Source organism: Notechis scutatus, chromosome 3 (genome assembly GCF_049901735.1).
Source record: "Notechis scutatus isolate UNSWTSFEM ecotype Mainland chromosome 3, rNotScu1.2, whole genome shotgun sequence".
Taxonomy (NCBI): Eukaryota; Metazoa; Chordata; class Lepidosauria; order Squamata; family Elapidae; genus Notechis; species Notechis scutatus.
The window spans coordinates 155,546,679-155,573,958 of record NC_142011.1 but is presented as its reverse complement, the minus strand read 5'-3'; the positions used below and the strand labels follow the sequence as shown (position 1 = coordinate 155,573,958).

Genomic DNA, 27,280 nt, shown 5'->3' with positions numbered 1-27,280 from the left:
TACTGTTTATATACCAGTACTAAGAATTCAATGACAAAACAAATTTCCTTAAGGTTCCTTGATGAGGGAAATCAAGTTCATACATAATAATTATTAAATGTAGGCACAGTGTAATACTAGCTTTCAATTACTGTTAACATACTAGGAATACAATATTTAATTGCATGGGTATTCAAATGGTAAAAAATGATGAAAATACATTCAACTTACTATGCTGAAAACGAGGAGGATTGTCATTAACATCAGAAAGATTAATAGTCACTGTTGTTGTTCCTGAAGGTCCACCAATTTGTTTGACTGTAGCTTTGATAACAACAAAATACTTATCCTGGGTTTCTCTGTCTCCTGGATAGGCTGTTCTAACCACACCTATAAAACGCAGAAGGAGCAGAGGACATCCATTTTGTGACAAACAATAAACCAAGAGCTTGGTCTGGATAATTCTTTTATACTGGATTTATAAAAGAAATTTGTCAAAACTTGGATGAATCATGAGAAGGAATAAAAAAAGAAGTAACAATAAATCAAATTCTCTGACATTATTTGAATTGGACTAAAGATTAAAACTTTTAGAAATAAAAAGGAGGAATAGAAAGTTAGATTATTTGATCAAGGTTAAAATATACTGGGTTTTTTTCTGGTAACCTTTAATAAGGTAAAAAGTTACAAATTTTGTTTATACTTCTGGTTGGAGTTACTTCTTTATGTATTTATTTTTTCCCTTTACTCTAAACAATTTTTTTTCATTCTTCTGATTTCTTTTTTCTTTTGGTTTGCATCAGTTTTTACTATTGCAATTATAATCTTTTTTTTAAAGAGAGAATAGTCATTGTGGATTAAACCAAAAACACAACTAGTACAATTTGCTTCTCTCCAGTGGCAAACCAGATGTGATGTAATAGCAAATAGTAAATATAGTCAAATTGGGGTGGCTATATTAATTTTATACATAAATTAAAATTATCAATCACTAAATATGATAATGATCATTATTAATAGTGTTATTCTCAATAGCTTTATCCAAACAATTGCCATATTTTTGACATTTTAGTTAACTCTTTGCTCCCTGATTTTCCCCCTTTTTGTATGACCTAATTTTTTCCCATTCAGGTTCATTGCAGTTTATTTGAATTCTAATACTAAACAAGGAAGAAAAACCTGGCATATTCACTTTTTTGTACAACTCTGTCCTCATTTACTGTAGCTTCTAAGATGCAGAGTTCCAAACATTATACTCTTTCCACAAATGTAAATTCCCCAGCACCTCCATTTCTTGCTAGCTCTAATTTGCATTCTGCACTATTATTTTGAAATGTCATGGCCTCATACTACCATTCCAAATACCTTTGCATTTTAAAAGGATCTGGATGGTATTTATCAACCTAACTCTTTGTTCGAGACCAAATTTCAAACTTACAGTATAGGATATTTTGTTTTATAGTAAACTTATACTTCTGCATGGAGAAAGAAATCATACAATCTATATTCAGTCTTATAATTTATTAAGTAAGGGAGGAAAGTCAAAATGTTGTGATAGTATACATTTTTTTACCCAAGCAAGATTGTTAGATTGAAACTAGATCATGATAGTTCAAGCCCTTGATTCAGTAAATAATATTGTACATATGGCTTTCTGATTTTCTAGATGAGATGGGTAATACATAAATCAAATAGATAATAAATACATAAACAAATAAACAAATAATCTTACTGAATTAAATCTCATTTATTTGTTTTGTGAACTAATCATAAAAATGAATCTGATAAAAATTAGAGAATACAATATACTTCGGTGATTTATTGGTGCTACTTAAGTTAGAAGAGAAACAATACCTGAAGTTGGTTCCACAGAAAAATAGGGCTGTTCTGGCAGAATACTATAAATCAGACGAACACCTGTTGGGTATGTTGCCGTCACCTGAATGACTGAGGTACCTGAGAAAACATTGGATGAAAAATCCAGCTGTTATGAGAATATTGATTTTTGGATAGAGACTTGCACCCTTCAGTTATGATATTTTGTTACATTTCTTTTTATTCTATAATATTAGACCTTTATATCCTTTCTTAGACTAAAGTAAGAAAAGGTCAATATCCCTTTTGTTTTAATAATAATAATAATAATAATAATAATAATAATAATAATAATAATAATAATAATAATAATAAAAAATTCTCATCAAGATCACATCTTGGTTCTAAAAATTCCTTTAGGATATGAAACATGATCTACAAAAGTGGCACTCACTTGCTGAAATCCTTGGTAGGGGTCCTATTTCATGAGTGAGGAGAAAGTAGAATCTTTCTTTATTTGAAATTAAGGGCTATCTTAATTTTATCCATTTGTTTACTGTTGTACAGATGTTACAACACCTGACCTTTATTGAATCTCACATTTGAATGGATAAGGAAACTGATTTTGGCTGTCCATGGCAGTAAGATGGAGTTTCTTTGTAACTATTTTATGTTTTATAGTTTAGCATTTCTGTGAGAAATGAGGGGCATTATGGTCATAAAAACTGAACAATGTCAGGGATACAATGATAATTGGAATATAACAAGCTTTAAAGCTGCTTCACAAATCAACGTGCCACCCTTGGTTCTACAAGTAAAATAATGTGCTTCTTCATGACATTTGCTCTGTCTTCTCTGACAATTCCAGCAGCCAGAAGAAGCTTCCAATAAAATATGGAAAGAAACTGGAATACATTTTGGTGCATGAGTCTCTCTGGAGCTTTGAGGAGACATAAAACACATTGAAGAGGTTCATATCATTTGGTGGACTGAGGCAAAGCTGTGCCATCTGCACCTAGGCAGATAAATAAATCCATTTAGAAACATTGCCTATAGATACGATGTCCATATTTTCTTGGAAAATATAAAGGACAAAGCTAAAATGGGGGCAAATCGGAAAGATGTTCATACAGATAAGCATGTTGTTCATTGTTTATAATAATTGTTTTATATTTATAAGTTTGCTTTAAAAAGAATATTTAAAAGCAACACACACCCCCCAAAAAACAAAAACTTTAGATGAAAAACATTTTCTAATAAGAATACTTAAAATGAAACAGTAAATGTAACTTTATGTTAAAAAGACAATTCAATTTCTCATTTTTTCCACATTAATGTAGAAGACTGGGTATTAAGTGTACCATTGTATATGTTGCGTTCAGAAAAGACTGAGCTGAAGTCTCCACTCCGATCCATGTTTCCAGCGGGAACACAGACCGTTCCTATTGGCTGATGCCATTTGACAGCTGGCTTTAAAAGGGAGCTGTCAAATGGCATCAGCTGTTGTCCACCAGCTGGCTGCCTTGTTAGAGCGGCAGCTGCGGCAACCCTTTATTGTTACAATAAAGTAAAAAGCTGAAGTTTGCTCTGCGTTCGCCTCAGTTATTCCACCACTCTACAACACTGGAGATGAGGGTGGGATACATATAAGAGGCAACCGAGCAAAGAATCGCTGAGCGAAGTCACTACAAAAAGAGCCGAAGCCACTACCAAGCTGTATGTCACTTTAAGAGCTTACTGTCACTATTCGCGAGCGTGAATTTCAACTTTCCTCAGAAGATCCGGCACCGCTGAGTCGAGATGACTTCGAACCCTGCACTCCCGCCTTTCACACCAACAGCAGAAACATGGGAGTCCTACAGAAACTGATTTGACTGTTTCCTAGATGCCATAGACCTATCTGACATTTCCGACCATAGGAAAAAGTTCTACTTTTTAATTTTTTGCGGAGCCAGTGTTTGACACTGCTACAGTATTATTGGCTCCGCATTCAATTAAGACTGTTCCATGGGAAGAATTGCAGGAAATTCTTTCTAACCACTATTTCCCTAAGCCATCCCGAATTGCCAGGCATCGTGTTTTTACAAGATGGATTCAGGCTGAGGGAGAGACTATTAGAGGGTACATGGCTGCCCTATGAACACCTGCCTTGCACTGTGGGTTTAGAGACTATCTGGAGGACATGTTATTAGACCAACTAGTTTGTGGAGTCAGGGATTTAAGGCTACAAAGGTGTCTCTTGGCTAAAGGGGATTTAACCCTTAAATTAGCAACTGAAGAGTCTCAAGCTGCTGAATTGTCAGCACTTTCAGCAGCAGAAATTCAGGGAAATCCAATTAGCCAGAGCAGGTCAGCCATCCATTACGATGAAGCCCCCACAGAAGAAGGCTATGAAGAGGCTAGTGATGTAAATCACCTCAGGCAGCCGAAAACCAGTCAAAGGGAAAACGGGTCAATCCCCAATCAACCTCCACGATCTCAGACCATTTGTCTAAGCTGTGGGGGAAACCACCTCAGGGCATCCTGCAAGTTCAGGAATGCCATTTGTCTAAAATGCCAGAGAAAGGGTCATTTAGCCAGGATCTGTCAGGCAGGAAAGACTTTTGCCCAAAAGCCTCAGACAACACAGCATTTCCAAAAACAAATTGAAGACTGTTTCACCTGCTATCAAGCCAAGCTGACTAACAAAGGCTCTAACAAAATCAGTGTTTTGTTTCTATAGAAGGGAAACCTTGCAGGATGGAGATTGACACAGGCTCAGCACTGTCCATCATCTCATGGAGCACCTTGAAACAACTGCTTCCCAGAATGGCTAAGAAGAGGCTTCAAGGATGCGAATTAACCCTACATGACTACCAAGGCAGAACCATCCCAGTCATCGGAAAAGGAAAGTTTTTTATTCAATTTCAAAATTTTAAAGGTCACTTGCCTTTAGTGGATGGTGCCCTTCCAAGCCTGTTGGGGTTAGACTGGTTCCCTGCCCTTGGCCTCCATATAAGCAGAATCCACTCTATTGCAAAAGCTGAAGTGGTCGCCTTATTTAATGACTATGCTGATGTGTTCAGCGAGGGCCTGGGCTGTTACTCGGGAACCCCAATATCTTTCAACTTGGACCCTCTGGCAGTACCAATCTGTTTAAAGCCTCGAAGGGTACCTTTTGCAATCCGCCCCAACCTAGACATGGAGCTTGACAAATTAATTAAACAGGGTATATTAAAGCCTGTGGACTTCGTAAAATGGGAAACCCCAATAGTGACACCCCTGAAGAAAGATGGTAGCTTAAGAATCTGTGCAGATTACAAGAGCTCTTTGAATAAATATTTACAAATCAGTGCTTATCCAGTCCCATTTATCCAGCACCTTCTGCATTCTTTTGAGCCAGGAACCATTTTCGCGAAATTAGACATGTCACAGGCCTATCAACAGTTCCCTGTTGATGACACAGCTGCTGAACTACAAACTATTGTAACGCACAGATGCGCTTTTAAATGTAGGCGCCTCCAATTTGGCGTAAGTGTGGCCCCAGGAATTTTCCAATCATTAATGGAAAGATTACTTTGAGGATTACCTGGCGTAATCCCTTATTTCGATGACATTTTAATATCTGCACCAGCCTCAGTTACTGCAAAGAGTCAAAGGAGTCCTCGATTGTTTCAGAAAGTATGGTCTTAGGTTAAAAAAAGAGAAATGCACTATTGCCACCCCACAGGTCGAATTTTTCAGATACAGAATTGATGCCTCTGGTATTCACCCAATCGAATCCAAAGTAAGTGCTATTCCCGAGGCACCCACACCAACTAACAAAACCGAGCTCCAGGCTTTTTTAGGACTTCTTAACTTCTATGCTTCATTTTTGCCACATAAGGCTTCCATTGCAGAACCTCTGCATAGACTCTTGGACAAGCAATCCTCCTGGTATTAGGGACCAAAGGAAGCCCATGCTTTCCATGCAGTCAAATCATTGCTTACATCCAATGCTGTTCTGATCCAATTTAATGAACATTTACCTTTAGTTTTAGTAGCAGATGCTTCACCTTTTGGCATAGGAGCCGTTTTAAGTCATAGAGTGCCTAATGGTTCTGAGGCACCATTGCCTTTTTTTTCCAGAACTTTTTCCCCAGCTGAGCGCAACTACAGCCAAATTAACAAGGAGGCTTTGGCTGCAGTTGCTTCTGTCAAAAAATTCCATGAGTTTCTATATGGACACCATTTCGAGTTAGTTACGGATCATAAGTCTCTGTTAGGTCTTCTGTCAGGCGATAGACAAACTCCTTAGATTTTGTCTCCAAGAATGACCAGGTGGACTTTATTTCTGGCTGCCTATTCCTATACACTGGTTCATCGAGCTGGCAAAAGTCTCTGCCATGCAGATGCCCTTAGCCGTTGCTCCCTGCCTGTTCCTGTTGAGGATCCTGCACCAACTAATGCTGTGTTCCTGATCAATGATCTCAACCTTCCCATCACTGCCCATTCTGCCAGGGACAAGGTAATCGCCCAAGTCCTTGACTGGGTGGGAAGGGGGTGGCCTGCAGTTCCTTATGCCCCTGAATTCGTGTCCTTCAAAACTCACCAGCAAGAATTGTCTTCTTTGCAAGGCTGTTTACTCTGGGGAACTAGGGTAGTTATCCCTTCCAAGTTGCAAGCCACAGTTTTAAAAGTCCTGCATGAAGGGCATCCCGGCATTGTCAGGATGAAGGCCCTAGCTCACAGTTATGTATGGTGGCCGGGCATGGATGCTCAGATTACAAGTTGGGTGAATGCTTGTCAGCCATGCCAAGCTACCAGACCTGCTCCACCAACACCCACTCCAGGCATGTGGGAAGATTCTGGGACCCCATGGTCCTAGGTGCATATTGATCTGGCTGGCCCTTTTCATGGGCGTACATTCCTGGTGATGGTTGATTCTTTTTCTAAATGGGTAGAGCTGACCTTGATGACCACCACAACTTTAGAAGCTGTCACTAAGGCTTTATCAAGGATATTCGCTACCCATGGCCTCCCTGACACCATCGTGTCTGATAACGGTCCCCAGTTTACTTCCTGTGAATTTGAGGTCTTCCTAGCTAACCTGGGAATCAGGCACACACTTACAGCTCCTTTCCACCCTGCCAGTAATGGTCTGGCTGAAAGGGCAGTCAGATCTGCTAAGAAGGTCCTGGAAAGGCTTGGGCCCATAGATTGGCACTCTAGGCTCACTAAGTATCTTCTAACCCAGCACACGACTCCCTGTGCCACCACTAATAGGTCTCCAGCTGAACTTCTCATGGGTAGACATCTGAGGACTACTTTAGACAGACTCTATCCATATTACGCCCCAGTCATGCTCCTAGGATCAAATAACCAGACAAGGGAGTTTGTTGAGAGTGACCAGGTCTATGCCAGGAACTATGCGGGGCACCCTTTGTGGATGCCTGGGAGGATTGTGGCAGTATCTGGTCCTAAGTCTTACAGGCTCCAACTGCAAGACGGGCACATTTGGCGCCGCCATATCGATCAACTTAGAAGGCGTTGGAGTTCGTCTGCAGATGGCCCTCAGGACGTTCCTGCGGCAGAGAAGCCACCAGCGCCTGAAGAAACTTCCTGAGAACCTGACAGTGACGCAAGCCTACCTGAACAGTCATCAGTCCCTCACCCAGAGCCGCCTGAAGCCAAGATGCCAGTTTTGTCGGTGCCACAAAATGCCCGACAAGCAGAAAAGTTCCATCTAGCAGCAGCTCCATCAGAGCCTAGAAGATCTGGCCGCCTGCACAAGCGCCCAAGTTACCTAAAGGACTATGCATGCTCCATTCTGGGGCAAAGGAGTGTTGCATTCAGAAAAGACTGAGCTGAAGTCTCCACTCCGGTCCGTGTTTCCAGTGGGAACATGGACCATTCCTATTGGCTGATGCCGTTTGACAGCTGGCTATAAAAGGGAGCTGTCAAACGGCATCAGCTGTTGTCCGCCAGCTGGCTGCCTTGTTAGCACAGCAGCCGCGGCAATCCTTTATTGTTACAATAAAGTAAAAAGCTGAAGTTTGCTCCATGTTCACCTCAGTTATTCCGCCGCTCCACAACAGTATAGTAAAAGTTAAATAACCAGAACACTTGCCCAGGTCAAAAGTGACTGAAAAATAAAGGACAGTTTTCTGAAATAAAGAACTGCCCTTTATTATAATACCTATAGAGGGCAGAGCACCTTTTCAGATAACTGAATATAAGACACCAGCTCCAGTTAAGCCTTTTTAAGACACATGTTTGAGATGGAATTCATGATGGATTCTGCTTCCCTATCTATGCTATATCCTACTTTCATGTCTTTCATGTCACTATGTTAAACAGTATAGTACAGTCTAAACTTGGCAATTTTAAGACTTGAGAACTTCAACTCCCAGCATGGTTGGCTGGAGAATTCTGGAAATTGAAGTCCACAAGTTTTAAAGTTGCCAAAGTTGGAAAAAAAAACCTCCCCCAAGTCTGGTCTAATCCTACTCACATTTCCCTAAATCATATTGTTTTATTTGCATGGTAGGAAAATTATTTTAAATGAAATCTTACTGAGAACACATCTCCTTTTGAGCCAAGTTTTATTTTAAGAATAGCAATAAAACATGGCAATTAATCATAAATGGGAAAGCAGAATATATCTGTAATTGGAGACCCATTGCAATAAATAAATTAGTGAAGATACTTGAATTACATTCAGATTTACTATTATTCTCCATGAAAGTAGTAAACCTGATGAATGGAATTCATGTTAAACAACTTAAACTGATGTTGTCAATAATTTTAATATGCTATTAAAATTTATTGGCCATTTTTTTTTTAAAAAAATCCCAATCATTCCTTAGTTTGGCTTGTTTAAAATTGTGTTTTATTGCACTCCAGCTTGAATGTGTTATACATTTTATAAATCAGTAAAAGGAAGAAAAAATAATAATACAAAATAGTCAAGCCGCTAAGGCTTGGTTTTTCTTTCTTCCCTATATTATTTATGCATGAATAGGTTTTTTTTAAATACTTTCTGCTTTTGAAAGTATACATGCTCACATGTATGTATGTGAGCTGCTCTATTCTTTTAATTTTCCAGTTGCAGTAGAGTGAAAAGATAATAATAGAAGATTCTGGTCAGAAAAAAAAAAAGCAATTGCAGTGCATCAGTTCCTAATTTAATGCCTGTGGTATGGCTTGAAAGAATGAAAGAAATTCCATACAAGTAATGCACCTATGATCCTCAACAGGATTCTGATAGCTTTTCATACCTTTGAGGTCTGGAATGAGCATTTTCTACTGAAGAACAGATACTACAATCCATCTACCGAAGACAATTTCATCTCTACTTGGGAATTGTCTGTCTCCTAGATCTAAATCTGATGCTATCCCAAGGCCCTTTGGGGAGATTATACCCATGAAAAAAAATATTCCCAAGCATTCTCTTTTTTTTCTCAGCTTGCTATGAGAAAAACTCATATCCAACTCATTTCTCACCCAGGTTTTAAATTTAAATACAAATCAACCTCCATGTCAGGTAAAATAAGACCTACAGCATTTGCTAAGGCTTGGAGTATCACATTCTTCCATATGTTCCTGGATATTTTTTTTACCTATAAATTCATCAGGAGAGCCTCAAAGGATTTTTATTTTCTGGTAAAAAAACTAAGATATTATCTGTAAAAAAGTTGATAGGAAAAGTGATAGCTATTAAACCATTAGAAAATCTCCAAGCATTCTTTAAAATAACAACTTCCATAATGTGTTACAGACAACCCATGCTGCAGAGCCCATATTGCTTACATTAATAAAATGTTTAACCCATAAAGCCCTTTATGATTTGGCAGTAGGTTACTTTCAGGATCATATTAGTAATAGTAATAGCACTTAGACTTATATACCACTCCATAATGCTTTACAACGCTGTCAGAACAGTTTACAATGTCATCATTTCAAAGGTCTTTTAAGACCGCCTATATCAGCAGGCCTGGTCTTCCCAGGAATGGGTGAACTCATGAGGTGGCTCCACTATTATTAACAACCCTCCACCTATTATTTTCTTTTCATATTTGAGTTCGGCTTTTAGTTTTTAATCTTTTAAAATAATCAATATTATATAATATTCAGCTAATTATTGCTTTATTTATTTATAACAGTAAATTATTGTTTATTGTTTTATTGGATTGTTGCATGCTTTCTAGAGTCATGTTCATGAGATGGGTACCATATAAATTTGATTAATAAATAAATAAAATGAACAGCTGAAAAATGGACATGACTTTATAGATTGTAAGCCACTCAGAGTTACCTTGAGGCAAGATGGGCAGCCAATAATTTTTACAAATAAATGCATATACATTCATACATGCCCACATACATACATACATACATACATACATACATACATACATAAACAAACACACACACACACATACATAGTTGGCTACTGGAGCTGGTTATGTTTTATATATGTATATGTTTCTCATTTTAACCAAACTATAGATGTTTTAATCATTTAATAGACAGATTGTGTACCATGAAGTCACTGTTGACTGTTAAAAACCACATACATAGATTTTCTCCATAATAATCTGTCCCTAACATGATCTTTTGAGTCTTCCAATTGTGTAGTCATAGCCACTGTAACTGAGTCCATCCACTTTACTGCTGGTCATTCTCTTCTTCACTTTCCTTCTGCCTTTCTCAATATTAAAGCCTTCTTCAGAGGGTTAGGTCTTCCCATAATATTTAGTTTGTAGGATAATTTGAGCCTGGTCATCTGCTTTGAGAGAGAACTCTGTGTTGATTAATTCAGTTTATTTGTTTGTCCATAGTATTCTCAGAAGTCCTCACCAACATCAAAATCCAAAAGTATCAATACTCATTCTTATTCTTCAAAATCCAACTTTTGTTTCCATAGAATATCATAGGGAACACCATTGCTTACATGATTCTTACCTTTGCAGATATACATGCATCACATTATTTTTCTGGGATATTAATGGCTGCTCTACTAAGTGCTGGTCTTCATTGCATTTATTATATGCTTTTTCTTTTACTGTTGAATGTTTTATTACTATTTACCTTGTGAGTCACATATCTTGGGATTCTTTCATGATTGCAACAGGATATAAATGTAATAATAAAAATAAACAGCATGCCAGGTGTGTGCATTTTATTAGAAGAACAGTGTAAACTCTTAATTCAGCTTCAGTCACGGGGATACCTAGTTAATTAGTTATGTTAATTGGAAGATGCACTCCAATTTGATGAAGCTTTAATTGAAATGTGCTACTAAATGGCACTCCAGACTGAAATATCCCCCTGCCCCTTCAAAGCATTAGATCAGTAGAGGCACATTGCTTCATTCTAGATGCAAGCAGCTTCTATCTGTCCTTTACATATGCAGGCCCCTGCCAAAGGAAAGCAGCCAGCTGAATTGTGTTCATGTCAGCTTCACTGAGACCCAGTGACTTGATTTTGCAAGTCAGTGTGCCATCTTGAATTAAATCATTTTAACAGTTGAGACAGTTGCTGAAAATATAACGGAGGTGCCTCTGAAGAGACCATTAAAAAGAATGGGTTTTTTCAAGCTTCCTGGAAAGCCTGGAAAAACAAAAGAATCCAAGCTTCTTGGATGAGAAACAAAACATCTTCAAAGAAAAAACCGAAAGAAAGAAAGTTCAGTTGCCTTCTAAAAAAAAAGCATCTTTTGACAACCGTGACCTGGATTGTTATGAACTAACATAAATGTATTTAATAAAGTTTAACAACCTTAATAGAAAAGCAGGCTCGTAATCCTGCACTTTTGATTGGTCCGTGAATAGCAAGTTGGGATTGGTCCTTACGGAGCAATCTGATTGGCTATTAGCGGAACGTCTCTCATTGGGTACAATTTAAACGTTTCAATGGAAGTCATTGGTTAATGGGACAGCAGCCAGCCCTATAAAAGAGCTGTTGCTGCCCAGGGTTTTGTTCTGTTCCTGATCATTAATAAAGAGTTGAAGTTCACTGTTCACAGACTCGTCTCCATTCCTTGCGCCCATGCTCAGAACTTAACACTGGCAACGAGGATGGGATGCGGAGACATCAGAGCTGACTGAGCACTACAGAGCAACGAACAGAGCACGTGGCTGAAGAAGCACCAACAACGGCAAGATGTCCGGCGGTGCCATACCACCCGCTCCATTTGACCCGGCTAACGAAGACTGGGACTCGTATATGGATCGGTTCCAGATGTTTCTGGAGACCAACAACTTAAAAGACGCTACGACCGGCAAGAAGCGAGCAATATTTCTAACCCATTGTGGGCCTGCCGTTTTTAAAATGGCGAAAGCACTTGCCAAACCGGCTGAGGTGAAGTCAATGGATTGGGACACCCTCGCGCCCATCCTACGAGCCCACTATGCACCCGCCGTGCCAACACTGGTTCGAAGAACAGAATTTTACCAGAGGGACCAATGGAAAGGCGAGAACATTGCAGATTTCATCGCTGACCTCCGGAACCTGGGTGGCCTCTGTGGGTTTTCAAACCTCGAGGAAGCTTTGTGAGACCGCATAGTTCTGGGATTAGATGACAACACAGTGCAGAGCAAGATCATGGCAAAGGGGGACATCGATCTTGCCGATGCCATCACAGACGCTACTGCAGCAGAAGCAACCAGGAAGTCGGCCGGCCGAATGCGCCACAGCAACGCACCGCTCCGTAAACTCGCGAATGATACCTCGCCTCATCCAGAGAGGCCCTTAATGATGGCACACCATGAGGACCTCGAATCCACATCAGAGAGTGAAGAAGAAGAGGTCAACCGGCTCCGGTCCGAACGTGACCAACGAGAACAATGAACCCAAAGATTACCACGCCAATGCGCTGGTTGTGGAGCAAACCACCCGTGATCAGATTGCAAATTCCTCGACGTGCTCTGCCGTTCCTGTGGGAAAAGAGGCCACATCGCAAAGGTCTGTAAAAGCAAGCAAGGACCCAGCTCAATCCAGAGGGAGAATAACTACCGCCAGACCACAGGGAATCGTCCTGTGAGCCGGGATCACCTGAACCACCAATGGAACAACCACTCCTACAGAAATAAAACACCTGCCACTTCAACGAGACGAGAACACACCAAACCATTACTATCGGCCATGCTTCATCCTTAGATGCAAGAAAGATCTGAGTAAGGGTCACCATCGAGAACCAACCTTGCGTGATGGAAGTCAACTCAGGGTCGTCCCTATCGATGGTTTCCTGGAAGACTCTCAAACAGCTAATCCCTTCCATCCATCGCCAGGATCTCAGCCCCCAAAGAATCATACTCAAAGATTACCAGGGCAACAGAATTCCAGTCGTCGGCTCCAGCCTAGTCCAAATCTTCTTCAAAAATCGTACTGCATCACTACCACTGACCGTCGTCGATCGCGACCGGCCTAGTTTGTTAGGCCTACAATGGTTCGCCCCGCTCGGGATAGAGGTAGCCGGCGTTCACCGAGCCGAGAGCGACAACTGGGAGGAGTCTCTCGTCCAAGAATTCCAGGACGTTTTTTCAGAAGAGCTAGGCAAGTACAAGGGGACCCCAATATCGTTTAGCCTTAATCCCGAAGTAACTCCCATCCGCCTTAAGCCTCGTCGGGTGCCGTTTGCACTCAAACCAAAGATCGACGAGCAGCTCGATAAATTAATAGCCCAGGGTGTTTTAGAACCAACTGACCACGCCCGTTGGGAAACCCCAATAGTAACACCCATCAAACTGGATGGGTCGTTAAGAATTTGTGGGGATTACCGGGACACTTTGAACCACGCACTTCAACAGAGTGCTTACCCGGTGCCGGTGGTTCAACATCTTCTCCACTCCCTGGGTGGCGGGAAAATATTTGCCAAATTGGATCTAGCGCAGGCATACCAACAGTTACCCGTAGATGCGGAAACTGCAGAAGCACAAACTATCGTTACGCACAGAGGCGCCTTTAAGTGCAATAGACTCCAATTCGGAGTGAGTGTAGCCCCCGGAATTTTTCAAAGCCTGATGGAGAGACTTTTACAAGGCATAAAAGGAGTCGTGCCATATTTTGATGATGTGTTAATTGCCGCCCCGAATAGAGAAGTTTTAGAAAGGCGTCTAAGAATGGTTCTCCAAAAATTCAAAGACGCCGGCCTCAAGGTTAAAAAAAATAAATGTCAACAGTGTACTGAAAGGGTGGAGTTCCTTGGATACCTTCTCGATAGTCAAGGAATCCATCCCTCTGATAACAAGCTTAAAGCAATAAAAAAAGCCCTGACACCTAAGAATAGAACAGACCTCCAAGCCTTCCTGGGGCTCATTAACTTTTACAACATCTTTTTGCCCCAGAAGGCGACCGTAGCTGAGCCCCTACACAGACTTCTCGACAAAGGAGCAACCTGGGTCTGGGGACATCGAGAGGAACGCGCTTTCCAACAAGTGAAAGACTTACTAACTTCCGACGCTGTATTAATGCAGTATAATGAGACTTTACCTTTGACTATTACATGTGACGCTTCACCGTTTGGAGTAGGAGCAGTTTTAAGTCATGTATTACCAAACGGAAATGAAGCACCTATTGCGTTTTTCTCACGTACATTATCAAGGGCCGAAAGGAACTATAGCCAACTAGATAAAGAGGCTCTTGCTGTTGTATCATCTGTAAAGCGTTTTCATGAATATGTGTATGGACGACCATTTACTATAATTACGGATCACAAGCCATTGCTTGGTATTATAGCGGGAGACAAACCAACCCCCTATATATTATCGCCAAGAATGACTCACTGGTCAGAGTTCCTAGCTGCCTACAATTATCTACTGCAACATCGCCCGGGGAAAGCCATTCCCCACGCTGACGCTTTAAGCCGTTCCCCACTTCCGGAAACCGTCAACGACCCAGCTCCAACCCTCACAACACTCCAAATTGAAACGCTTACACTTGCCGCCACTCACGGCAAGAGACATCGCCATCGAGACTAAGCGGGATCCTGTCTTAGCACGAGTTCTCAGCTGTGTCGAACGAGGATGGCCACTCGACCAACTCCACGACAACTTCGTGCCATTCAAAAACCGGCAGACAGAACTTTTCTCCCAGAAGGGCTGCATTCTCTGGGGAGATAGAGTCGTTGTCCCAGAGAGGCTACAACAAACAGTTTTAGAAGTACTGCACGATGGACATCCGGGCATTGTGCGTATGAAGGCGCTCGCACGGAGCTACGCGTGGTGGCCGGGCATCGACAAACAAATCGAAGCCTGGGTAACCACGTGCCGGAAGTGCCAAGACGTCAGCAACGCCCCACCTAAAGCGACACCAACCAAGTGGGAAACCCCTCGGGGTCCGTGGTCCCGCATCCACATTGATTTTGCGGGACCCACCAAAGGACACACTTTTCTATTAACAGTAGATGCCTATTCCAACTGGCTAGAAATACATAAAATGAAGACAACCACAACTGAGTCAGTCATTAACAAACTGAACAAATTGTTCGCAACGCATGGACTACCAGACGTTTTAGTTTCGGATAAAGGGCCCCAGTTCACTGCTCTGCTTTTTGAACAGTACCTAGCAGACCGGGGCATCCGCCATGCGCTAACCTCGCCGGCACACCCTGTGGCCAACGGAAGGGCGGAGCGAATGGTACAATTCGTCAAAAAAACACTACAAAAAATGGATTCTGGAGACATTGATGATAAGCTGAACCGGATCCTGCTTCTTCAACACATCACCCCACACAGCATCACGAATAAAATGCCTGCCGAACTGTTAATGGGACGAAAATTTTGCTCCCACCTCGACCGTCTACATCCTTCTTATTCACCAGAAAAACCCTTCGGGTCTAGCGGGAAGTGCCGCGAATTCAAGGTAGGCGACTTGGTGTTTGCTAAAAATTTCTCTGGCAACCCATTGTGGGTCCCTGCAACCATTACCCAACCCACCGGCCCCAGATCCTATCGCCTACAGACTAATGACGGGAGAACTTGGAAAAGTAACACCTTTGTGATTGTCAACTGGTGCTTAGTTAAAAATGCTGGATATCACATGTCTTGTCCCTGAGTTACCTTTGAGACTGTTTCTTCAAAGGAAAATTTCCCTGTCTTTTTGTTCTTTTTGAGAAGAGATGCTTCTGATTTTCTATAGAACACAGGGCTCTTGTTTGGGGAGGGATGGGACGACAAAAGTTGTTATGTTATGTGTTTGCATTTTGCCTTCTTTACTGAATAGTTGGTACAGTAATTCTTTACAAACCTTTCCAAAAAATATATATATTGATGATTTTTTGCTTATCTGCTATCTTTATTCTGAACTTTTGCTTTCCTGACAGTTCTGAGTTGATTGTATTCCTCTTGTTCCCTTTGTCCACATTCGGTATATATCAAGGGTGGGATTCAAATTTTTTAACAACTAGTTCTGTGGGCATGGCTTAGTTGGTGGGCATGGCTTGGTAGTCATGTGACTGGGTGGACATGGCTTGGTGGTCATGTTATTGACTGGGTGTGGCCAACTCAATATCACTCACATCGAGGCACGCATCTCCTCGCCTGGCCTCTCATGACTGTGGGGATGCTGTAATAGTTGTAAGTGTGAAAAATGGTCATAAGTCACTTTTTTCAGTGCCATTGTAACTTTGAATGGTCACTCCACATAAGCAAAGTACCAGCAAAGGAGGGGAAAAAAACTCCAGAGAAGTTCCTGAGACAGGAAATCTACTCCTGCCAAGAATGTAATAAAGGTTAACAGTTTCTGTAAGCAACACCAGAATGTTTCCTTCCTGCCTTACTTACTGGATTAGGCCAGTAATTTCTTCTAACAACCAGTTCTCCAAACTGCTCAAAATGTTAACAACCGGTTCTAGCAAATGGGTGCGAACTGGTAGAATCCCACCCTGATCTAATCCATATTGTACACTGAGAGCTTCTGCACCAGAGATAAATTCCTTGTGTATCTAATAACACTTGGCCAAATACATGTGTTCTAATTTTTTTATATTTTAAATATTTTATGTTGTGGTCTTCCTGTCAGGAAGCAGCTTCACCTCTGAGGTTAGATTAGTAATTTCCATGCAGACCTTTCAGAAGGTAGTTAAATGTTCATATTCCATTGTGATTTTGTTAGTTATTTGGTTTGGCTTGCTTTCTGTTATTGTCTTGATTTCCCCCCAATTTATTTATTTTTTTAAAAAATCTATTGTAATTGTTTCTTGGCATAGAAATCTGGGCAGTAAATAAATCAACATCTCCTGGAACTAAATTGGTTGTTTGTGTTGTAGATGTAACAGCATCTGAAAAAGAACTGAAATGAATGCACTTTAAGTATAAGATGTTGCTTTTCATTCTTCCTCCTCTTCATTATAGCATCAATTATCTTGAAAATTGTCAGAAACTGAGTGATCTATACTGGATCAATACCCCATAAAAGTGCTCAGATATATCTACAGTACCCAAATGCCATGCCAATTATAAGAAGCAAAAATTAAACAGAGAGAAGACATAGTCAGAAAGATGGAGCTGTAAATTGAATCCAGTGCAAATTGGAAAGGTAACAACAACAAAAACTGCAACTCTCATCCAAATTACTGGTAGATGTCTTATGCCATTTTCAGTAAGACTGCTGAAGCTAGATGAGATGGACTAGGCTTTTTTCACTCTATATTCTTATCGGTATTTGTACAGCTAAGTAAACCAGATTACAAGTCTCTAAAGAGGAAAACTAACTTTTTCAGGCCTAGAGTATCAGAAAATATAGGGTTTTCTGAATTCAAGCCCTGGAAATTGAAGCTAAAGAGTTTTATTTGGGTAGGGGGTTGCTGGGGGAGGAGGTCCTAGAAGGTGACTCACTCACTGGTCCTTATTGGACCAAATCAGCAAAGACTATTCTTGAATACTTATTTTAAAAAAGCAGAAATATCCAGAAAGTAGAAGTCCAAAAAATAGTGTGTCCAGAAAAATCCAACCTCAGGGTACAAGATCTTTAAAATAAAGAATCCTTGTGAAGTCTGGATACTTGAAAAGAAAAACCACATTCCTGTAGCCACTGCAATACTTATTTTATCAGTACCACCCACACAGCATCAATAAAAGAGGTAAGTACCTTCTGGAGACATTTCAGGAACTGTAGCTTCATAAGGCCCATCCAAAAATTGTGGACCGTTATCCTTCAGATAATTATCTTGCTTGTCTAAGTCAGACTTCAGCTGAAAAAAAAAAAAAGAGAGTAATAAGCTGATTTGCAAATATCATCCAAGTAAAGCAAAATGAAGTAAAGGAAGAGAGAAAGACAGACACGGTCAGCAATGCTTTTTAGGTTGAGATCAGAGGTGGTATTCAGTAGGTTTTGACCAGTTCTGGAGAACTGGTAGCAGAAAGTTTCAGTAGTTCGGAGAACCGGCAAATACCACCTCTGACTGGCCCCGCCCCCATCTATTCTCTGCCTCCCGAGTCCCAGCTGATTGACTGGGTCTTCTTTTGTTGCCCTGCACAGGAGAACAGAGCTGGAAAGCAGGTTAGTGGGGTAGGGAGGGAATGGGATTTTGCAGTAATCTTCCCCCAGGAATGTGGAGGGAATGGGGGTTTTATAGTATTTGTCCCCTGGAGTTGGGAGAGAATGGAGATTTTGCAGTATCCTTCCCCTGGAGTGGGGTGAGAATGGAGATTTTACAATATCCTGCCCCTGCCACGCCCACCAAGCCACGCCCACAGAACCAGTAATAAAAAAATTTGAATCCCACAACTGGTTTAGATTCATATTAATAGAACATATTAACACACAAACTGGCATTTCAGTTGCAGGTGAACTGATACATTGCTTGTCTGCCCAAACTTGTTTGTTTGTGATTCACAGGAAGAAAATTCTTAAAAACAAACAGCTGTAGAATATGACATTTGGGCTGACAAATATTTTTTAAAAATGCTAAATCCAAGAGATGATAGGTCAAACAAGAACAAACAAGAGGATTCAAGGCTTTTCTCTCTCTCTCCCTTCTTTTTAAATATTTCCTGAAGGCAATCGGTGATACTATATATCATGGAAGATATCCAGTTATACATCTCTGTTACTGTCTAGCCAAGTGAAGCTATTTTACTTCTGTCCCAATGTCTGGACATTGCAAAATGATACATGTTCTACTCTCACATTGCTTCTGATCTATTTCCAACAAATCTCAGGAATTCTGGACTGAAAGAACTAAATATCTCCAAACACGACTTATAATTTAATTTTAATTTTAATTTTCCACACATGGCCTCTGCATATGTATCCAGCTTTTACCTTGATCCTACTTCTGGATTTTTGAAGCAGAAGATCAAAGAACTTTCATGGACCAAACCAAAGATCTGTTTACTCCAGCATTCTGTATCATGCAGTAGCCAATTCTATATTTTTTGACAAACTCATAGGCAATAGGTGTCCTCTATCTTGGGTGTTCAAAATTTATTACCAGTGATTCAAGTAAATATTATACAGTTATTACAGGTGAAACTCAAAAAATTAGAATATCATGCAAAAGTTCATTTATTTCAGTAATGCAACTTAAAAGGTGAAACTAATATATGGGATAGACATGCAAAGCAAGATAGTTCAAGCCATGATTTGTCATAATTGTGATGATTATGGCTTACAGCTCATGAAAACCCCAAATCCACAATCTCAAAAAAAGAATATTACATGCAATCAATAAAACAAGGATTGTACATAGAACAATAGTGGACCTCTAAAAAGTATAAGCATGCATATGTACTCAGTACTTGGTTTGGGCCCCTTTTGCAGCAATTACTGCCTCAATGTGGCGTGGCATGGAAGCTATCAGCCTGTGGCACTGCTGAGGTGTTTTGGAAGACCAGGATGCTTCAGTGGTGGTCTTCAGCTCTTCTGCATTGTTCGGTCTCATGTCTCTCATCTTTCTCTTGGCAATGCCCCCTAGATTCTCTATGGGGTTCAGATCAGTCGAGTTTGCTGGCAAATCAAGTACAGTAATCCCGCGGTCATTGAACCAGGTTTTGGTGCTTTTGGCAGTGTGGGCAGGTGCCAAGTCCTGCTGGAAAATGAAGTCAGCATCCCCATAAAGCTCGTCTGTGGAAGGAAGCATGAAGTGCTCCAAAATCTCCTGATAGACGGTTGCATTGACCCTGGACTTAATGAAGCACAGTGGACCAACACCAGCAGATGACATGGCTCCCCAAATCAACACAGACTGTGGAAACTTCACACTGGACTTCAAGCATCTTGCAGTGTGTGCCTCTCCATTCTTCCTCCAGACTCTGGGTCCTTGGTTTCCAAATGAGATGCAAATGTTGCTCTCATCAGAAAAGAGGACTTTGGACCACTGAGCAACAGACCAGTTCTGTTTTTCTTTAGCCCAGGTAAGACGCTTCTAATGTTATTTGTTGTTCAGGAGCAGCTTGACAAGAGGAATATGACATTTGAAGCCCATGTCCAGGATCTGTGTGTGTGTGTGGTGGCTCTTGATGCACTGACTCCAGCCTCAGTCCATTCCTTGTGAAAGTCCCCAACACTTTTCAATGGCCTTTTCCTGACAATCCTCTCCAGGCTGCAGTCATCCCTGCTGCTTGTGCACCTTTTTCTCCCACACTTTTCCTTCCACATAACTTTCTATTAATGTGCTTTGATACAGCACTTTGGGAACATCCAACTTCTTTTGCAATTACCTTTTGAGGCTTTCCCTCCTTATGGAGGGTGTCAATGATGGTTTTCTGCACAACTGTCAGGTCAGCAGTCTTTCCCATGATTGTGATTCCTACTGAACCAGACTGAGAGACCATTTAAAGGCTCAGGAACCCTTTGCAGGTATTATGGCTTCATTAGCTGATTAGAGTGGGACACTTTGTGCCTAGAATATTGAACCTTTTCACCATATTCTACTTTTCTGAGAATGTGGATTTGGGGTTTTCATGAGCTGTAAGCCATAATCATCTCAATTATGACACATCACGGCTTGAACTATGTTGCTTTGCATGTAATGAGTCTATCTCATATATTAGGTTCACCTTTTAAGTTGCATTACGGAAATAAATGAACTTTTGCACGATATTCTAATTTTTTCGAGTTTCACCTGTATACCAGACCTGGAGTTACCATCTATGAATTTATTTAGCTCCCTTTTAAACATTCCAATCTATTGCTAATACCACATTTGATGGCAACATATCCTGCAGTTTAACCTTGTTTTGTGTCATATCGTATTTTCTTACACTTTGTTTCATCATGTGAAAGTTGTAACAGTGGATTTGCATGTTCTGTATAATGCTTGATTTTATTTATCTTCACCTTCTCTCCATTATTTTGCTTGATTCTAGTTAAGAAACACCCAAAGTTGTAATCCATTTTTATATAGGAGTTGTAATAATTTTGTTGCTTTAAAAAACAACAACCCTCTTCCAGTTCTATCATATGCTTTCTGAATATATGATCACAATTGTATGCAGCATTTGAAATGCAGTCTTATTAGAGATGTATATTTAGGATACTTTTATTTTTGAGTTCATTTCTAATAATTCCAAGTGAGGAACTTGTCTTTTCTTAGTAGGCATACAAGTGCCATAGTGAATAATAATCACATGGCATACTGAGTTAAGTCTCCCCTCCCCACCCAACCAGGTTGTCAGAATAAATAGAACATTGGTCTGATATGTTAGGATTAGTCTATTATTCATATTCAAAGGAAACCATCAAGAATTGTTATAAATGCACTGTAGAAATTCACTGAAAAAGCCACTCTTCATTTTCTATGTACAGTATCCTTTATGTGGGTCAAAATGTTCTGCAATCACTTTTTTTGGCATTCAGATTAAAAATCCATATTTGAATTCCCTTTCTCTTTTGTTGGTTTTTTTAAAAGGCAAACCATCGGATAGTACGAGTACATTCTAAAAGGCTACCACGTTTATGGATAGACGCATTTTAATGTATGTTTCTCTTTGCCCTTTCTGAAATAAGTCATCATTCTTCCACCATGGTTGCTTTGAAAAGCTGTGAAAAGTAATTAATGGATTTTGAGTACTTCACCCTTTGGGCCCAATTAAATTTTAGCGCCAGTTAATTAGTGGTTAAACTTTTTGCCATTCATTCAACTTGAAAGTTGCCTTACAGAAAAGGTTGCAAGATCTAAAGATCAAAAAGAAGAATTAGGTTTGTTTTTGTTTACATGTTTGGTCTTGCTTTTTCCAGCAGTAGAGAAGGACACAAAAGAAGAGAGGAGGAACAAAAGAGGGGAAAAGGAGGAAGAATTTGGAGTAAAAATTAGCAAATGTGCAACCAGTGTCTATATTTTAAGAAGGATAAAATAATTGCTCCTTGTGGCAAAGCCACATTAAAGTAATGAACCATGCAGGGCCCTGGAGCTGCCTTACTGGTAAAAGGATTTAGTATTAATCTGCTTCATTAAAATTAATGATGAGTAAATTAGCCACTACTTAATATAATAAAATATCCAGCTAAAATACTGGTAACTCATTCCTTGTGCTATGTGTCTACTCTGATGAAGAACCAAAACTGAACAACAATGGTAAAAAGGGTTGAAATCAATGGCCAGATGTTGATAATGAATTAACTATTTTTATTTTTAGAAGACATAAAGGGTTGGTCAGTTCCACAAATTTGTCTTACCAACCAGGAATACCAACACTTGGGGTAGATTTTCCAAGACACCTTACTAGTGGTAATGGAGCTCACATTCCAAAATTTGTTGGTGCTCTACAACTCAAGAGAAGCCCAAATAACCACAAGGGACTGGCAGCAATGAGAAAATACCAGTAACCAGTTGGTGAATCTCTACAGAAGAATAGCACCTTTTAATTTTTTTAAAAAAAGTCAAAATATAAATAGTAAAACGATTACTGCCAGATGGATATTCAGTCATGCCGGAGTTGTTCTCTTGTAGCCAGGTTGATAATCACTGACAGTATCACTCAATGTGGTATCTAACTGATTTTGCTGCCTAATGTGCCACTCCACCAGATTCCCGGCCAAATCTAGGTTCTATACAGAGAAGCTCTATGCTTAAATAAAAGCAGATACAGAACTGCTCCTGATTCATTTAAATGAGAACCTTTAGGGAAATAGTAATGAATGCTCCTGTGCTTCTGTCTTTCATAGATCATTGTATATTGCTACATATACAGTATAACACGAGACAATTTCAAAAAAAAAAAACCTTTCTCACCAGACCGGATTAAAGGAAAGCTTAGTCAAGCAGCTAGATATTAATCAATACCCCAGACTATTGCTAATCTTCTTTCAGAAGAGTTACCATACCTGGCCTGATTTCAAAGGAAGTGTTGACATCATTTCTTCCTGGGCAACCAGCAAGCTCCGAACATGCCTATGTTTCACATTCTGAGATCTCATCAAACCTTGTTCCATGTCCTTAGTATTACAATTGTGCATGCAGGGAAGACACGGCCCCACATGAATGACGGTCAAAGCAAAGGAAATCCATTTCTTACAATACATGCTGATCATTCCTTTTCGATCAATATGCATCTGCAGGAAGAAGAAAAAAGTAACATTGTTTCTGTCAAATTGATGAAAACCACCTTTTAAAAAGTATCTTGATTCCACGTTGGTTTTTCAGAAACATGTAAACCCACAGATAAGATAGAGATAGGAAGATCATCTTTATCATAGCTGACCAATAATTAAGCTTTAACATTATTGTTATGGAACCTAACAACAATTCTAAAAAAAAATGTTTAGCCACACAGTATAAGCACTTAAAGGAGAAAACAACAAGTCTTTTCCTCCTCCCTCCCCCTCTTTTCTTTTTTGTCAATTTTAATCAGTCCTGCAATGGAATATATGAACTTGTAGCTCTGTATTTTTTTTCTCTTAGTGAAAAGTTTTCCAGCCTCGGTAACTTTAAGATGCATATATTCCAATTCCAAACATGTCAAACATGAAATCTATACTTTTTAAAATTGCAAAGGTTGAGAAATACTATCCTAGCAAGACTTCCAGAGAAACAATGGCAGACTGAAGATAGCTCTGTAGTGAATGGAGCTGACAGCTTCAGTGTAGAGAGGAGTCGGTAAATGGCTTGGCTCCCTGAATTCTCTGCATCAAGAAATGAATCAGATTGCTCACATGTGCTCCTTATAAAAATCCCCACAAAAATATAAAAACGGTAGTGTAGAAAGTTAGAACTCACCCCTCTCCTAGAAGAATGAAATATTCTAGGAAATATTAAGGGGTGTGCATAAGCGCACAATCGTGCCTACTGTCCCTGTCCTATTGTCCCCAATTTATTCACACCTATTTCCTGTATTCATACTCATGTTTATTCTTATGCCTATTATCTTGTAAGCAATTGACAAATAAAATAAATAAATAAATGTTAAAAGGCAGAATATTATATTTCCCTGGATGAGAAAAGGAGAAACATGTTTTTAAAGGCAAAGCAGCTCCCTGTCCCCCACTTCAGCTCCTGGCTGATGGGATTAAAGACATGGCCCTCAGGACATGATAGGATTACCTATCTCATCACATGGCACCTGGGAAGATTGCATCATCCAGCAGGATTCGACCAAACTTAGCACACAGACAACCTACAAAGCTAGTATGACCCCTGACAGCAACCAATCAGGATACTCTTTCTGTGCCCCAGGAAGTTCAAAGCTTAGAGAGGGCATAAAACCCAGGGACTCTCAGCATCTCTTCCCTGTTCACAGGATCTCCAAGGCATGTGATCCTGTTCACCAATAAACCTTCTTTCCAAGCAACTTCCATGAATCCAGTGTCTTTTTCCCCACTTGGAACTGAACCTAGAAGGATATTTCTTCCAACAGTAGCTTCCAGTGAATTTCAGAGTTCTGGGATCTATGAGAAAATCATCTTCCCTAAGCTGCAGTTTGGCTGTATCAAATGGACACTGGGTTTGCCCACTTGCTTGCTTAATCATTTATGGAAATGGCTTGTTAACCACTTTTTAGATATTAAGAATCTTCAGAAGGAGAAATTTCATTACACTAAGTTATTCTCCTTCAATCCTCAGTGAAGGAAGTTTCATGTAAGTTTAAGAACTTAAAGAAAAATATTTTATTTTGATATAAAAAAAACAAAAGGAGAACTAAAAAGTTGGTTTTGGAAAATTGCAAATAGAAATAAGACTTTGAAACTAATTATGACTCTCCTTCCTGTGGGTTATTTAAAACCTCATTAAAATATATGAAGATTTTGAATTTAATTACAAGAAATCTTTCCATGGGAAAATGTTATGGATTAGGGAAAAAAATGATAAGAGGAGACCTGAAGGTTGGTCACCAAAGGTAATCAGAAAGAATTAAAAATTACATTTAAAGGAGAAGAAATATATTGATACAGAATATAGAAATATTTTAACTCTGAAATAATTCAAGACTATTTGGCAACAGTGTACTTACAACATTCTTTAAAGAATGTCTGCTACTATAAACATTTCTTTAGAAGAAAAAGTAGATGAGAATATATCTGAGAATCAGGCTGTTTTGGATAAAGATTTTAAAATGTAAGACTATAGGAATGATATGGACAAAGATATGACATGGGACTGACAAATGAAACCAGCTGATATTTTAATAGCTACAAGGGACACAAAGGTATTAAAGTAGAGGAATGACTTGGATACGTGGATTTCAACTCAGAAGAGTGACTTGGACAATTCTTTTTTACCTTCGACTTACAGAAGATATATGTTACAATTGTAAAAGAATTCCAGAAAAAATAAAGAAAAAATAAAAAAACAAACAAACCAGCTTTTGGAATATTAATTAAAACGAATAACCATCAAGACTTTTAAAAGCAAAAAGAAAGATTATTGGCTTATTCAAAACATACATAAACACACATGAATGTTATCATTAATGTATCAAATTAGGCATTTTATAAAATGCCTAGGAAATCTACAGAATGCCAAAAATGGCTCATCAAAATATGAAACACTTAATATTTCACATATTTCCTAGATATTCTATGCTATGCCAAAAGGCAGCCTGGCAAATTATAAAGTACTCCCACAGAAATGTCACTCTAATGTTTCGTGTTGCAACAGGTAGGCCAATACTAGTTTTTTCTCTTGTTTTTTTTAGTAAGAAAATCCTATACTTTATTTTGCATTTCTCCTTTCATTTTTATATACACTTTTCAGTAAAGGGTTAGGGTTAAGCTTTAATGTTTGACTGCATACAAAACTGTCACATTCACTTTATTAAAACCAAGTTCTAGATTAGCTAAAATATTTACTTTAGAATTTTCTCTTGTAGCAATATAATTTTGCTATAGTTTGGGAAAAGACTTCTAAATGCTTAAACCATAATAAAAAGGAACTTTCTCCATGTATCCTTCTGCTTGGATCCTAGGCCTAAACTAAAACCAAGAATTTTTTTTACAAAAATGCATGTTCTGTTAAAAGTATTTACATTTATTTTTTGTAAAATAACATTTTATTTTTAAAAGACCGTTTTATAGTAATATTTCTTCACCAATGTGAAAGACTATGCATTAAGTGCATTTACACAATAAAAGTTAAAGGACCAAAATAAACTACAAAAGTGAGTTTTTGAAAAATAAATACATCTAAAGGGCAGTTTTCTGAAATAAAGGACTGTCTATCAAGAGATACATAGAGGCCGAGACCCTTTAAAAAGTATCCCAGCCTCTAAACTCTGCAACTAAAACACCCAGAGTTTCGCATACAACAACAGAAACCAGTTTCAGAACACATACTGTATGATAATAGAATTTTCCATTGGAGTGTCTATTAACATGCATATTATTTATCAGAAAAATAGCCAGAACACTATTTTAGTTGAGATTTTAGAATGGTTAGAATTGTAGACTCCCTCCCCAAATTTTATACATCACCTTTCAAATGCCATATAGTTCAACTTTCACAGAATTCAGTAAAAAAAGAAACATAACAGACCTGACTAACAAGCACCACTCAATATATCATCATTTTCACCTACTTCACGAATGAAATAATGTCATTCCTCCCCCCCTCCAGCAAATTAGACAGGTGTCATGCTTTAAAAAAATCAGTCCAGGTTTGAAATACACACACACACACACACACACACACACACACACACACATATATATATATATAATTTTTCAGCTATAAATTAACTGATATATTAATCTTCCATTCTGACAACAGTTCTTTTGCCTAATAAATTTCAATTGTTATCTTACTATGTATAGAGCAGAATGTTATAAAGAGAAGCTTGTTAATACATTGATGATGCATTCTATTGATATATCTATCAGCTTAATAAGTATAGAAATGATGTCCCATTTCTAAAATAAGCATCTCACTTTACTGTCAGGTTGATAAAGACTTGGCCTATAACACCCCAGATATAACTGTGGTTAAAAAAGAAGAAATGGTGACAAACTGATATGGCAATACCAGGAGTCAGTAGAATAAAAGGCAAAGAATTGGAGAAGATCACAACTATCAACATCTGAAAATCAAAATTTAAAAATTATGGTATAAACTGGCCATGATGGTCCCAGTGGTTATCAGCACACTAGATGC

General features: G+C 39.2%; 1 protein-coding gene across 1 annotated transcript in view; it reads right to left on the bottom strand.

Annotated features, from left to right (window-relative positions):
* Positions 1-27,280, bottom strand: part of LOC113414865 (cadherin-19-like) — a 79,458-nt gene that overhangs the window by 33,886 nt on the left and 18,292 nt on the right. Inside the window, exons 2-5 of the mRNA XM_026671973.2 lie at positions 23,023-23,250; positions 17,845-17,947; positions 1,834-1,935; positions 211-369 (exon numbers count right to left, since the gene is read on the bottom strand). Coding sequence (XP_026527758.2) covers positions 211-369; positions 1,834-1,935; positions 17,845-17,947; positions 23,023-23,250 — 592 coding nt within the window. The remainder of the gene's footprint in view (positions 1-210; positions 370-1,833; positions 1,936-17,844; positions 17,948-23,022; positions 23,251-27,280) is intronic.